Source organism: Callionymus lyra, chromosome 1, assembly GCF_982586985.1.
Source record: "Callionymus lyra chromosome 1, fCalLyr1.hap1.1, whole genome shotgun sequence".
In the NCBI taxonomy this organism is placed as follows: domain Eukaryota; kingdom Metazoa; phylum Chordata; class Actinopteri; order Syngnathiformes; family Callionymidae; genus Callionymus; species Callionymus lyra.
The window spans coordinates 40645864-40661789 of NC_141818.1; the positions used below are offsets into that span (position 1 = coordinate 40645864).

Below are 15926 nucleotides of genomic sequence, written 5' to 3' on the forward strand. Positions count from 1 at the left end.
AGAGATAAAATCTCTTCATCTACTGATGTGTCTGCTGGGCCGTCGCTCCGCAGCTGGACGTGCGAGAGAAGAGAAGGACGACCTTGGATGGAGTTTTCCGCGACCTCTGATGATGTCACATGGTTTCGAAGTTTGCAACGGTTTTTCAGCCTGTTTTGTACAATTTTATGTCCATTTGAAAAGTCTCGTTACACTTTCTATCAACATATATGTTTAGGATTTTAATTAAAACCATGTAAATCTGCAGTTAAATTAAAAAAATAAACCTTTCATTTTACATATTAAAATGGATGCTTACATTGTGTCTTAAACGCAGTCAATATTTCCGTTCATCTGCTTAACAATAGTGACATCAAGGATTTGACCCTTGACCTCTTAAAGATGTAATGTGGCCCAGAGACTCTTTTTTTTTTTCAACTAGAGATTTTCATCTTTTAATTTTGATCAAATTTAGTCCCTTCTCGAATAAAGTTTGAACTACAGTTGTGTATCTATTTTACGATCGAGTCTAATTTTAAAAGCACCGAATTTTAATCGAGGATTTGAGCGAATTACAAAGATAAATAATTCTTCCCACTGGAATTTCAAACATGAAAGTTTCTGGGAAAAAAAACCCCAAACAGAGTTTCATCGTTGAACTTGTGTCTGTGAGTATATTCTCAATTGAACTTTAGAATCCGACGGATAAAAAAGACTCCAAGTTGCAGAGATGAGAAGGAAAGGAAAAAAAAACCCCCACATGAATGAAAGATGAATCTGACAAGAGCCATTATTATCCATCATGACTCGTGTTGCACAAACAAACACAGAGGGAGCAAACGGGAGCCGAACTACACCAAACATCTTAATTGGGGGACGAGGGATTTAATGGCTGACCGCACCGTCGCAGGTCAACTCCAGCTAAAGCCGCGGCAAAACAAACAGCCTGGATGTGTTAAGTTGCATCGACCCGGCAGGTCGCTTGAATGATGGAACACCACAATTTAATCACAGGACGGCACGAGAACAACGCTAATGGAGAGCTGTTAGACATTATTACATACACCTACTCACTCTCCCGCCCTACATTTTATCCTCATTATCACCCCCTCATCATTTAGACAAGGACTTGGCATGAGCGCGGCCCCCAGCATGCCTCAGCAAAGATTCCGGCAAGATTTATGAAATATTTCCCCTCTATCCTGGTTTTCGAGCCACTTACTTTGGCGTCTTTTATGTGCCGATGATGAACTACACAAACGTCAGGGATGATGGAGCCGGCATTATCTGAGCTTGTGTGTGTGTGTGTGTGTGTGTGTGTGTGTGTAAGGTGAAATCCCGATTTTATTCTCGGAGCTTCATTTCGAGGTCCCAGGAATAGTGGAAATGCTTGGCAGGTAATGAAAGCAGGTTGTAAGTAAGAAAATGGCTTTTTCTGGTCCAACTGCATCTTGATTCTGGTGTTGAGCTCATTTTCATATTATGCCCGCGAGGCCTAATGCCAGGGGGGGACGGAGGGGGGGGGACGGAGATGAACAAATCACTAACAGAAATATACAAAGTTAAAAATAAATGTGCAAGATTGTATAATGTGTGGAAAAGGTAAGAAGCTTTTCTTCGTGGTGAAGCACAGAGCAAGTGCTGGAGCCGTTCGGTCTCATTTCATGGTCTCCCTTATGAACTATATCTTCCAACCACAGAATGTGAAATGCATATTTTTTTTAATGGTACAAATAAAGCCGATTTATTTGTTGCTGTTTTGACAAATACGTTTAGTACATTTACATCGTTTAAGCTTTGACGTTAAAATGCGTCACTAAGAATGTTTTAGTTCAGTGCAGAAGAATGAATATTATATAGTTATATAGTCACCATTCATCTTCTATTATGAATGAATGAATGAATGAATATTGTTTATTTCGGGCGTGTCAGTTTAAATCATCAAAATCACACTTCATCGTAGTTTACATATTACATGCATGTCCTAAAATGGAAAAGCGTAAGAAGCAGAAGCTTATAATCATAATCATATCTAATACTTGCGCTTCTTTCACTTCGGCATAACAGATTCTTTTTACGTATGACACTTTGACATAACATGTTACTACAGTTGCGTTCAATCTTCCATCCCTTGAACCAGGTACACATTATGTAACATCCTGTTACGTACAAGTGTCTCAGGTTTCTCAGGCTCAACTCATTGTTTAGTTACAAAATGCTCTCTTATTATCGTCCCATGTTGTCTCAACACTATGTCTGATTAGCTTCTCTGACCATTATCAGCATATTTCATGTATCATTCTGTACCGGTCAATGGTTGAATTGTTCAACTTTTTCTTGAAGACATTAAGTGTTGCTGAATGTTTGACATCCTTTTCTAGTACATTCCACTTGACCGATATGGAAAAGGTTTTTAAGGTAGTCCGTATCCTCTTTTGTCTGAAATTCATATTTCCTTTAAGATTCTGTTTATTTTTTCTGTCATAAAAGATCTTTTGCACGTTACGAGGGAGGCTTTTGTTCTTGGCCTTGTACATTATTTGTACAGCGCGACAATTTATCAAGTCATGTAGTTTAAGAATGTTGGATTTGATATATAATTGATTTGTGTGTGCCCTGTAGCTGGCATAATATAAGCTTCTCAAATCTCTTTTTTGAAGTATTAGTTTGTATGTATTATCCCAGATCTCAGAGCGGTATTGGAGGTGTGGAGAGATGAGTGCGCAGTACAAAATATGGAGTGCTTTTTGATTAACTATTTTCTGTGCCTTCCATAGAAATATAATAACTCCCAGTACTTTATTCTCACTGACCCTTTCAATATTCACTCCATTCACTTGTATGTTACCACTTTTGTTGCAGCTTTTTTTCCTGAATAGCATGTATTTAGTTTTCGCTTGATTTAGTGATCATTTGTTTATATTAAACCACACGTGAAGCTTTGCCATTTCCTGATTTACTGTTTCATCGAGTCGTTTCAAGTTACTCCCAGAACACAAAATATTGGTATCATCCGCAAATAGTATTAATTTCAGAATATTTCAGACTTTGTATATATCATTTATGTATAGTATAAACAGTTTTAGATCCAGAACCGAACCCTGTGGGACACCACAGACTTTGTCCAAGCAGGTTGATGTGTTGTCACCTATTTTAACATATTGGGATCTCTTGTGTAAGTAGCTCTTGAACCAATCCAGTACTACGCCTCTAATGCCATATCTATATTGTTTAGCCATTACAATATCATGGTTAATGGTGTCACACGCTTTTTTCAGGTCTACGAAAATTCCTATTGAGTGAAGTTTTTGGTTGATGGCGTCGGTTATAATTTCCACAGATTCAGTTACAGCTAAGGCAGTCGAGTGATTCCTTCTGAATCCATAAAGGAATTTGTGTTTGTTGATGAAATCATCTATTGCTAAATAGCTGCTCTAGGATTTTTGAGAGTTGTATTGAGATTGGTCTGTCGTTGGTAAACTCACGTGTGTCACCATTCTTGAACGGTGGAATAACTTTGGCCACTTTCATTTTGGTGGGAAATGTCCCAGTTTGGAATGAGAGATTGAAATCGTAAATTAGCGGCGCAATGATTCCAGTTAAGACATTTTTAATCAACTTCATATCCAGGTCATTAGCGTCAGTGGATTTTTTTGCTACACATTTGTTGACCAGTTGTCTCATCTCTGTGTTCATGTTTTCTGCTTATAAATTGATGTAGTATTCTTTCTTGCGTTCATTTATGATACTGTTTAGTTTGTTTTTGTACCTTTTGTATCTAATTTCTGACTGGATCGTCCTAGATTTTATGAACCGACTGTACAGAGTGTTTTTTTTCCTGCAGGCATTTATCAATGTTTTTGTAAGCCATGGTTTCACCTCCTTTTTCTGATTTATGTGTCTTTTTTTCACAGGACAGTGTAGAGTGTTTTAAAAGTTTGCCAAAAATAATTGAATATGCATCATTCACAGCCGTTTCATTGTAAACATTTTTCCAGTTCTGCCTCAGTAGTTCATTATTCAGTGAATTCAATCCTCCTTCGGTCCTGACCCTAATGTATGTATTTTTGCTCTGAGGCTGTCTCCCAGTGCATTTCAAGTCATAGAAAGCAAAGATTGGTAGGTGGTCACTTATGTCATTTATAAGGAGGCCTCTTGCTATGTCATTAACATTACTACAAATATTATAAATTAATTTAACACTGCTGGCGCGTGTGGTGATAGGTTGTCATCCCATCGCAAACATTATATTGATGAACTCATCGATTCTCGTGTCGCGTTTACGATTGAGAAGCTCAATATTTACATCGCCACAGATAAAAACTCTCTTTTGGCTTACTTCAGAGAATATTTCACCCAAATCTTCATTAAAATCTTCTACTTTAGATGCTCTGTAAACACAGCTAAGAACTATATGCTTGCCTTTCGTCAAACAGATTCTATCGTTGAACACATTTTCTAATCAGTTATCAACAGCTTTTGACTCACTTTGAAAAGTCTCATAGTTGGTATTTCAGATGAATTGAGCCACTCCTCCTCCACCTTTGATTTTCCTGATCCTGTTAACACTTACGAGATTATATCCATCCAGGAAAAAAATCTGCCCCTTTGTCTACTTTATTCCAAGTTTCTGACATCGCAATTATACTGAAGGGTCTTTTGAAATGATTTAAGTATTCCTTGATGTGGCCAAAGTCGGTGTAAAGACTCCTGCTATTAAATTGAATTAAATATAGTTTCCAAACCATGTAAATGCTGGCGTTCAAACCAATAGTATAATTAAATAAATATATATATATATATACAAGCTACAAGAAAAAATAGGGGAAAATATAATCTGACATGACTTCATAAAATAAACTATTATTCATTTTTAAAGTGATAGTTCAACCAAAACTCAAATTCCACACCATTTAACACTGTCAGATAACGAAGGTCATCAGTGAACAGAGAAGCAGATGGAGCACGAATGCTCCTCCCATGATGCAACACTAATAGACTCAGGGACTCATTCATTCCTCGTGCTGTAAGGGTGTTTAATTCTGAGTTTGAGGACAGGAGTGGAGTGAAAATTTGATGTTATTCTATGTTAATCTTACATCAGTGACTTGATCAAGACTTACACCCCGGATCGTTGTAGATCTTTGGAAGTTAACCACCCTCTTTTCAACATCATCAAATGTGGTCATCCTCCAAAAAAAAGTTTGGACAAACCTGGCATAGAGAGACTAGTGTCACTCCTGCAGATTTGACCTTGAATTTCATCAATATGTTGTTCTAAATCAGTTCATGTTCCATGTCTGTCTTCCTGTTCGACTGTCAGGGCAGGAAGGAGTGGCCGAATCAGTGCGGCTGAATGAGTCACTGAAAAGTTACTGAAGGTGCTTCCATTTACTTTAGTAGGTGAGACATGTCAGCCGTTATAGACATCATTTAAAATGACACAATCATGTATCTCAGTCAGCAGATTAGCTGAACACATTATAGCATACAATCAATCAAATTAAACTACTTTCAAATGTATTTTTATTGGTCATTCGACAAGAGGTTTTAGGTTGTTTTAGCCATGCGCAAAAACTACTTTCAAGTCGTGATTGTATTGTTAGAAGTATGTGCTGCATTTATGCTTTTCCAGTTAGTGATGATCCATGTCAGGTCAATCATAAAAAAGTTAAACAACAATCCAAACTTCCCTCTGCTCCAGAGGAAAGTCAGTGAAGGCCTCTTACTACTAGCATTGGAAATATAATCCATGTCAGAGACCTTGAGTGACAGGTCCATTCAAGCCAACTCTGTATTGAAAGATAAATTCACTTATGCAATTCACTAGTGAGCTGAGGTGCAATTCTCTCCTGCTTGTAGATAATCCATCCTCTGGTGTGTATACATAACATGCATTATTGAGAGGCCTCTGCAGCACAAACATCTTCAGCTCCTGCACCACACACACACCGTAGCCGCATTTCATTTCAAAGGCACCGGATTGTGAGGCCGACCCAACAACAGGCTCTCATTTGAAGAAATGAAGCGAATCACAGACAATAAATAACAAGGAGGAAGCAATAGTGTGTCGTAAATCGGGATCAATACCGTCAATAATAGGTTTGCTTGATACAGAGTCTTGCATTATTGAACCACAGAGCAATAGAAGGATCAGAAAGAAAGCAATTTGTGCGAAAAAATCGTGAAAGGTCATCAAACACAGCAATATGTCGCAACCTTAATGATACATTACATAAAATTAATTATGCTTTTGATTATTATTATTGAATGTCATGGTTCACCCTCATGTCGACTGTTTTCAGAGTAATCTGTTCCTTTTTAGAGTTAAAGACAAAACTGTTTGTTCATTTTAATGTAGCGACTGGAGCTCACTTGTCTTTGTCTTCATCTTCGTCCAAAAAGACACTTAAAAACATCCAAATACATCCGTACTGCTCGTCTGGAACGTCCATCTTGTATGAGGAATTGGTTTAAAAAGAAAAAAATGTTTGTAGCAGAAGCTAAAAGACTAACATGCTACACAGACAGGAAACGTGTCTCTGGCGAGCGCTACCAGTGTGAACATCAGACACTACACTTCTGCCAAAAAGGAACAGATTACACTGAAAATTATTCCAATTCTTAGTCGACATGAGGGTGAGTACAGTGAAGTTTTGGGTGAAATACCACTTTAATTCAATGTCAAACGACTGGTGTAGCTGATGATTAATAATAATAATAATACTTTGTTCGTTAATTATTTAGTGAGAGGCTGCATTCCTTCATATAATAAAAATAAACCCACAACATACCAATCTTAAATATCTCAACAAAATGACCGTTAATAAATGTCCAAACTTGCATCAGAGAAACAAAAGAGTGAACTTTCCAGGGTTTGTCAAATCACACATACACACACAGTTCCAACACCTATTTCCTCTAAACGTTTTCTCTGCACCAGACTCAGTTTGTTTAAGACATTTGAGTTGAAAACAGAGGAAGCTCTTGACAATTCCTTCTGCTGACTGAACATAAGTGACGGTGACTTTCCGTCGCCACTGTTAAATGAAGGACGAAGATCTATTCATCTTCACCGCTCATACCCCAGTATCCATCCATATATCTATCCATCCATCTTACTATCCATCTGTCCATCTATACATCATCACATATCTTGCGCTCAGTTAAAAAACATAGAAATATTGCTAATATCGCTCCAACATCAACCGTCTTAACCAACATGTGCCTATTTTATTTCTTCCCTTTCTCTTTCCAACATGTCCCCGGTGTCTAATCTCCACTATCTGGCTGACTTTAATGTTGAAATAAAGTTCTCAGATGCCAAAAGAAAAGACAGGAACTCACCGCAGATTAAGTGTCAATTTCTCATCCTTAGCCTTGAGCAGATCGCCGACTGAAAAGGTGGCAGTCCCTAGGATCGTGCCCTGGAGAACACAGAGAAGTAAACATTAACTCAACATTAGTTGTTTTGAAAGTATTAACAACAAAACACTTCTTTCGGTCGGTTATGTCAAACAGAAAGATCAATATGGAGTTGTTTTTTTTCCCTTCTGTCTGCTTGTCTAGGAACATGTATTTCCTGCAGGCACGGTTTTACAAGACGTCTAGGAAGTGGGTCATGAACAGAGTGCTGGGGAACCAGCCTATCAATAACACACAGGAATGAACCACATTTAGAAGAAAATAGACACACACACACACACACACAGTATAGACACACAGCAGACACACCTAACCTTTAAAATGCCTTAGTGTGTGGTGATTTAGAAGGCAAGACAGTTTAAGAAAGGCAGACAGAAGCCTTGAGATGACAACAACGAAACAACATTTACTGCAGGTGTCATCTGGGGAATCCTAAGAAGTATTACTTAATTTTTTTTTAAATCATCGTGCATTTAAACCAACCAGGAAGTTACATTAGTTGCTTCCCAACTCCCAAATTGAACACTATTTTTAAAAATGTTTTTCAATTAGCCCGGAGGAGAAGCAGATAGACAGCATAAAAGTCAGTCCCACATCTTTCAAAACCAACATTCAGTACCTAAAAATGAAGCCCACTCTAAGCTCCCCCGCGTCTAAAATCTTGGCAAACTAGAAGTTACGAGAGCAGAGTCCACTTTTCCTCCTGCCAGCTCTAATCATGCCCCCACTTGTTTATACAACGAGTCCCTTGAAGGTGGAGAATTCCTGGATTGATGACTTACGTTGACAAACCTCAATGGTTGACCAATCACAGCAGAGTGTGCGCGGTTATGTTAAACAACATTGTTTTCAGTGGGCGGGGCTTAAGATCATTTTCTAGTAAGTAAATATTTAAATAGAGAGTTTTGTACAAACAGACACAGACGAGTACAATAGAGGTCCAAGATCTATTTAATAGACACTTAAATCTAGACATTAGTTTTGAAGACGACGACAACCGAACACTAGCCGCTACATTAAAATGAACAAACATTTTTGTCTATAACTCTTAAAAGGAAGAGATTACTCTACAAATAATCTCAACACTTAGTCAATATCCCAGGATCCCTTTAAGAGAATTGATGGACTCCTTGATGAAGCATCTTAAGACCTTTTTCTTCATTATCTTGGGGCTGCCCTGTTTGCCACTGTTGTTTTGTCCTGTTAAAGTATGTGTTTTAACTGTGTATTATTTTGTTTTTTAAGCTCTTTGTGACACTGCAAGAGACTTAACTACTTACTAACTCAAATGAACACTTTATTCGACCTTTAAATCTATGATCATATGAGACATCGCAGATACTACGTCCATTCCTACACAATTTCTCCTTCATGCTGCAACATTGTTTTATGATATTTAAGGCAGAGTCTGGGAAAAAAAACAAAACAAAACAAATGTTGACGTTCAGAATAATGAACCCTGTCATCCATGAGCGACTCGAATGAGAATCCTTCATGACTCAGTTATTTTTGGTCTCTAATCTAAGTGTGGCTGCCAAGACGAATTACACCCAACAGAAGTTGAGCACGAGGGGATGTAACCTGACAGCGTAGCCCAGATCTTGAAACGGAGGCTAGTCAGGCGGCACGCGGAACGCCGACATCAGCACGATGTCAGCCGCGGCGAAAGACGCAGACTCGCTGACACGTAATGCCGTTTGCGCTTTTTTGCACAGAATTTGTTCAAGTCAAAAATGCTTTGGACTGAACTCATCGAAGGCCTATTAACGGGCTGCAGGGATTTGGAATCACTGTCACAAACACACAGTTGCCGTAAATGAAACAATGCTCTCGATAACTCCAAAATGAGATCATGTTAAATGATAATCCTTTCAATAGCTGCCCAGTCTTTTGTATCGTGGTTCTTCTGTGCGACGCTTGCTAATGAGATTTCTGCTCATTACTGTTGAAAAAGACGTTTTATTTCCCAAGTGACCGTCGTCGGTAGAAGGAAAAAGGAGACCAAGTTCCAGCAGAACCGCACAGCAAGATACTCTTTACTTTCAGCCTCGTCGACTGCTATATATTTGGAAAGAAACTTTTCCGAGTCGTGTCAATTAAAGCGAGTGAGTGTTCAGTGGAACTAAGGCCTGTTCAGGAGCTTTTTTTTTTCATGAGTCTTCCGATGGGATTATACAACTTTTGTGTAAATTCTAATCTTTTATCAAAAATGCAGTGACTCCTACACAGCCATTAATAGGTTCCGCCTTTAAAATGTTTAATAGTTACATTAACTAAAAACATTTTCATACATAAATAACACAGCAAGAAGGTTGCCGGATTGCTTCCAGGTCGGTAGGTAGCGAACTTGTGACCTTTTTGTGTGGAGTTTGTATGTTCTCCCCGTGTTGCCTGGGTTTACTCCGGGAACTCCGGTTTTCATCCCACAGTCCAAAAACATACAGAAGATAATTGGGAACTTGGGGGAAATTGTCTGTAGGTATGAGTGTGTGAATGGTTGTGTGTCTTTGTGTGTCCTGCGAAAGGCTGGGGTCCTGTCCAGGGTGTCCCCTGCCTCTCGCCCCAAGAATCTGGGATAGGCTCCAGCCCCCCCGCCCCCGCGATCCCCAAAAGGGAATAAGCGGCAAATTAAATGAAAATGAACGAAATCATTCAAACAAGAACTATTCATAGGAAATACAATCACTTAAGTTCACTCTGTGGTCTCAAAAAAGTGCTGAAGAAACAGGCCCTTCTTATTATATTAATGATATTTCATGTATTTTAATTCAATAACTTAGATCATTGCGATTATCGTGACAGCACTAACTCAGTAGATCTCTCTAGAAATTATTTCAACGATGGTGTCAACTAAGTCACTTTGTCCGGAGAGTGTCATGTGACGACTGAACTGCTACAGAAGTTCATCAGAGACAGCGAATCCAAGTACAGTAAGAAGATAAAACCAGGGAAGAAAATAGAAACCGACTTTGTGGTCATTGTCATCTATCACAATCAATACTTTTACAGTGTTTGTACTTTTCTACTCATTGTTTATTTTCTTCCCTTTTTTGTGCTCCTTAGTTTTCTAATATAGGTTTCCAAACTTGACTTTAATATTTATTCTGCTTTTTAATTTTGCATGAACCCCAAACTTACTCACAGATTGCACTTTCTTCTCTCCTTCGAGTTTATATATTCTGTAGCTGGTGATGAAAAAAAAAAAAAGGCATTTCTTCTTCTGACCTTTTCTTTCAATCATCTACACTGCAGCAGTTTCCTGCTACCCTGTTGAGAACCACACATGCTAAAGGCGAAGCTCAGTCACCACATTTCCTTGCCAGACTTGCACAGACATGCAGAAACAAAGGAAGGAAGAAGTGGAAAAGGTCAGTCATCAGTGTTTGAAAAAAGCCTAAACTTCATCGTCAGGCAGTGAACTCTGTTGACCAGGAACAGGAAGAATGATTTTTCTAACTCTATTTATTGGTAAATTAAAAGAATCTCAGAAAAACTGACTGAAACTAAGACTTTTCTTTAGTTTCTTTATAAGAAGTTTAGACTTGAAAATATCCCAAATGTTTAAAGTTTGTTTGAAGTACGTGTTGCAAGGACTCGTTTAATTAAAATCTGTAATTAAACTTTTAAAGATTTCCAGCTTTACTGTTCTTAGATAACTTTGTTCATGGTGATTTTTTTTAACTGTCCATACAGCCTTCTGTCAATCAAAAATAGATTTGAATGTTACAGCTTATGTTTGGATTATGACTCGTGATGAGTTCATGAAGCAGTATCATCGATTTCAGAGCCCACTAGATGGCGATAAACATCATCAATACCAAGGACCTCAAAAATGCTTATGTGTAAATTTCATCATTAATGGACAAACAATATTGATTAAGATATCATCAGCTGATAATTGAAATATGTCCCTTGGTATTTTTGAAATAAGAAAAACGCCCACAGAAAGACATCTATTTTATATAAGTACTGCGACACTGCCAACCTTTAACAAGGAGCTAAATTTCTCTCAACTTTTACAAAAACAGAAAACCATCCAATCTGCCTTCAAGAGCCCTCAACGCAAACAAGTGTTTAAATAAACATATGCAGGGTTGTAAAGCAGAGATCACAATGCAAAATACTGTTAGAATAAAATAAAATTACATCATTTTTAAACTGATGGCGCCACCTACTGACCGCTAAACAACATGACACTGTTTCATGAAGCTTCATCAGACCATCACTAGTAACAGATGTTCCTTTTATCTCAGCGCAGACCACAAGTGTCTCTTAAATAGCATTTATTAAATGTATTGGAATATTTTTTCAAGTCTGAATTAGAAATTAAAATTTTTATAGAAAATGTTATTAAATAATGTCTCTTTTTTCATCAATTTTTGAATGTTGTTGGGTATTCTTTTGAGGAGGTTGCGATGCTGATGTCTGAGATGAAGGTTCAGCTGTTGAGCTCAGTAAATAAACCGCTGATGGCAAAAAGACAATTATTTTCCATGGAGGAATCCAAGCAGACCAGCAGGATCTCTGTGCTAGTGTGAGTCGCTTGCAGCCGTTATTGAATGTTTGATCGGAATAAGCTTCTGAATCAAAGTCCCCTCACTTAAGAACCCAAAGGTAGAGCTTCTCTAATGCAGGTAGTGATGAGCTGACGAAGCTTCATGAAACAGTGTCATGTTGTTTAGAGGTCAGAAGGTGGCGCCATCCGTTAAAAAATGAAGTGTTATCAGAACAGCTGTTCAAAACAAAGGAAAATAGTGCAGAGACCGCCATCTAGTGGACTCTGAACATAATGACACTGCTTCATGAAGCTTCGTCAGACCATCACTAACTGCAGCCAAGAAATGATGTTTCCACACATTTTTTTCCCCTCAGCCAACATCAGATTTCGCGGTTCTGATCCGCAGTCGTTCCCCTTCAAAAGAAGAGTCTGAAAAAAAAGGAATCTACAGCTCGCTGGGTGAACACGATCAGTAACCAGCCCAGCACGGGAAGACTTGCTGAATAAATCCGAGGTCATGTCTGGGGATTAAACTCGCAAGCGCCAAGAAAATCCTTTCAATAAGGGTCGATGTGAATTGAAATTATTTTTTTCTTGAACATTAATTTTTTTATCGTGTAATTGATTCCCTAGTTTTGTAACACAGACGGCGATCTCCGAGGAATATATATTAACGGTTGTTAACATCCCATAGGCGCTTTTTTATCGTCCCACTTTACGACAGTTGGCAAGTCGCAGTCCTTCTCGTCCTGGTGTCGCCCAGCGGAGTGCGAACGATATATTGACAAGCGATATAAAGTCCTGACTCGTAGCATCTGATTATTGCTAACGCTCCATGTCATCATTTACTTTCATACAGTACCGTCATGTAGTGCCGGCACAGTCTCGTTACAACCCTCTAGTCCAGTCGGTCAGTGAAATCTGTGAGATCGGTCTCGAAAAAATACAACAAAAATCTGTGTAACAAAAGGGGAATTAGATGCATGTTAAAATGACAAAAGGAAGAAAATAATATGTTTAAAGAGAAGGGAAAAGTTGAGTAAGAGTCATATCATAAGCAAAAAGAAAAAAAACATATATAAATATATACAGTACCGTATTTTCCGGACTATAAGTCGCTCCAGAGTAAGGTAAGGTAAAACTTTATTGATCGTTTTTTTCCAATAGTCAATACATACAGCATTTTTTTTATAAAAATAAAAAATAAATCAAAATAAAATAAGAACAAGAAGATAAAGAGAAAGAACAAGATGACACAAGCTAAGTCTAAAGATAAAGACAAAGAACATAGATCAAAGAAAAACAACAAAGACAAAGGATACATAGACTAACATAGAACAGAACATCCAGATACTCTCACTACAAGTCACACCAGCCGTAAAATGCATAATAAAGAAGGAAAAAACATATATAAGTCGCACTGGAGTATAAGTCGCATTTTTGGGGGAAATTTATTTGATAAAATCCAACACCAAGAACAGACATGTCATCTTGAAAGGCAATTTAAAATAAAAATAGAATAGAGGCAACAACAGGTTGAATAATTGTACGGTTACGTTACATGACACAACTGAGAAAGTGCCTGGTATGTTAACATAACATATTCAGAGTTATTCAGATAACTATAGCATAAATAACATGCTAAGAAGTTTACCAAACCATCCGTGTAACTCCAAATAACTCAAATCCAATGAAATCTTCATCCTCGGTGTCACTTTTAAACAACTCCCGTAATTCGGGAGATAGAAGATGCGGTGCTTCCTCTTCTACGTCGAAATGATCAACACAGGCCTAGAGCGCCCTCTTGCAGTTTAGTGTGAAAATAACATGTGAAATGATATACCGGTAATAATGTGTTAATAATTTCACACATAAGTCGCTCCAGAGTATAAATCGCACCCCCGGCCAAACTATGAAAAAAAACTGCGACTTATAGTCCGGAAAATACGGTATATATGTTTACATGAGTTTTTTTTCATTAGCGGTGTTTAAAAAACAGAAGACAAATAAAAACAAGAACATTTTATGTCCATCTTCGATGCCTGTCATGTTGTCATTCGGGTATGTACTTTCTCATTGTCTTGACTAAAAAAAAAAACTAAAAAAACTGGAGCTTTAAGAAGAACCAGGATGAAACATTTTAATAAATGCAATCTCAGTGAAGTTTATACCATATAAAAAGCAATTAAATATAGATCATTTCCATAATTTCATGGCCTTTAAGGAAACTTTAGGGCCAATAAATCAACTCAACTTATTTTCTTCATTCATTGTTTTTTCCTTAAGCCCTTACTTAAGTTAATGACTAGACTTACCTGGACAACCCCAATTAGAATAAATACATTTTAATACGTGATTATAAAGCCAATTAAAAAACTAGAATAAATATTAATGATCTACCACTTAACCTCAATTTAAATCAATAAACATGTGATTTAGTTAATACATACTATACTACTACTACTTACAGATTTGCACAATGTACTTTATATTTAAATAAATTTTAGCCAAATTCAGAAATGAACAGCAAAGTTCCTTCTTTACACTAGGAAAGTATAATCTATATGACACCTTAATTACCGCAACCGTTTTACTTATGGTGCCAACAACTCCCATGATGCACTGCTCTATTTAGCAACATTAGTTACCGGAATACTGTATTTAAAATTGAAGTCTATCCATGTCAAGCTTTGAGTGGTTTGCTGGGCGGCAAAGCACCACAGGAGCTATTTGGGGCACCGTTGCCGAGAGGGATGACACTGCATATGCACAGGTTTAAACTGATGTTGTTGAATAAATCAAAGACATACATGAAATGGTCACTAATGATCCTGGTCTAGAAAAAGGCGCTTCAACTGTTACTTACTTCACAGATTTAGTTACAAGTAATCCCTCCAGCTTTCTTGCATCTCAACCCAGACACAACAACAAGACACTCACAGCTGGAGCCACGTGAAGACGTCTCTGCAAAAGCTCTTCAATCCACTGCATCATATGCTATTCATTTATCCCTCATCCGTGTTCATCCTCTGCTTTTTTCACTCCTGGACTCTTAAAAAACATGTTCATGAGAACTTCACCTTTTTTTTTTACACTATTCAAGTTAATTTTATAAGATTTCCCTTTGAAATTTAGCAACATTACTGTTGTTTCCATTGTGAGAAAAAGGGTAAAGTACATAAATAAAGATATTTTTAAAGTTGGGTTAAAAAGACAAAAAATCCTGATGAAATGATTTCATTCGATGCGATGACTTACAGTTCCTGTGCCAGCAGGAGCGCAAGTAAATCTTCAGATACGATGGAAAAAAAAAAAGGTCAGTAAAGTTAGCGATCGGAAAAAACCCCCAAACGGAGTCAAGTGGATCTGGTCTCGGCACGTTGATCCACTCCAGGATATCCTCCTCCTCGCACACAGTGATACTCCACAAGCATCCAGCGGCTGCTGCAGTCTCCGGTGTGACCGAGATGCAGGCAGATCCAGAGTCTGCTGCCGTCGCTACTGTTGGTGAGAGGAGGCGGTGAAGGGAAAACGCAGGAGGGAGGGCGGCGGAGAGAGAACGACACAGGAGGGGCCGAGACGTGAAGGAAGGAAGTTAACGGGCAGAACACAATGCAATCATATCAGAGCCCGTATGACAGAATAGAGGAAGACAGGCTGGGGAGAAGGTGGGCGGAGCCGTGTGTCAGCGCCTCGTGTGGTTGGTGACTCAAGCGGCCGAAAACGGGAAAAGAAACTCGCGATGGGGCAAATCAAGATGAGCCGCGAATAAGAACCGACGTGTCGACATCACGCTACGACGGGTGTCGGGGGGGCGCCTCTAGAATTCCACCAACAAAAAAAAAAAAAAAGTGTTTTTCTTTTCTTTTTTTTTTAAATAACATCCCACGCTGACATTGGTTTCAACAACCTGGACTCAAACCCTGGATTAAAGAGGGTTTATTCTAAACACGCTGACACCAAAGGATGAGTAATTCTGGCAGAACAACAAACACTGCAACCCCTTCACACGAAAATGTATCGC

General features: G+C 38.2%; 1 protein-coding gene across 6 annotated transcripts in view; it reads right to left on the reverse strand.

Annotated features, from left to right (window-relative positions):
• Positions 1-15926, reverse strand: part of inpp4b (inositol polyphosphate-4-phosphatase type II B) — a 160829-nt gene that overhangs the window by 75351 nt on the left and 69552 nt on the right. For 5 of the 6 annotated variants that reach the window (XR_015713327.1, XM_087807638.1, XM_087807628.1 and 2 more), the window contains one exon: positions 7327-7406. Coding sequence is in view for 4 of the 6 variants with exons in the window: in XM_087807638.1 (XP_087663764.1) it covers positions 7327-7406 (80 nt within the window). In the remaining 2 variants the exon portion in view is untranslated. Of the gene's footprint in view, positions 1-7326; positions 7407-15160; positions 15361-15926 lie in introns of those variants that run through there. The other variant, XM_087807665.1, reaches the window with a different exon arrangement.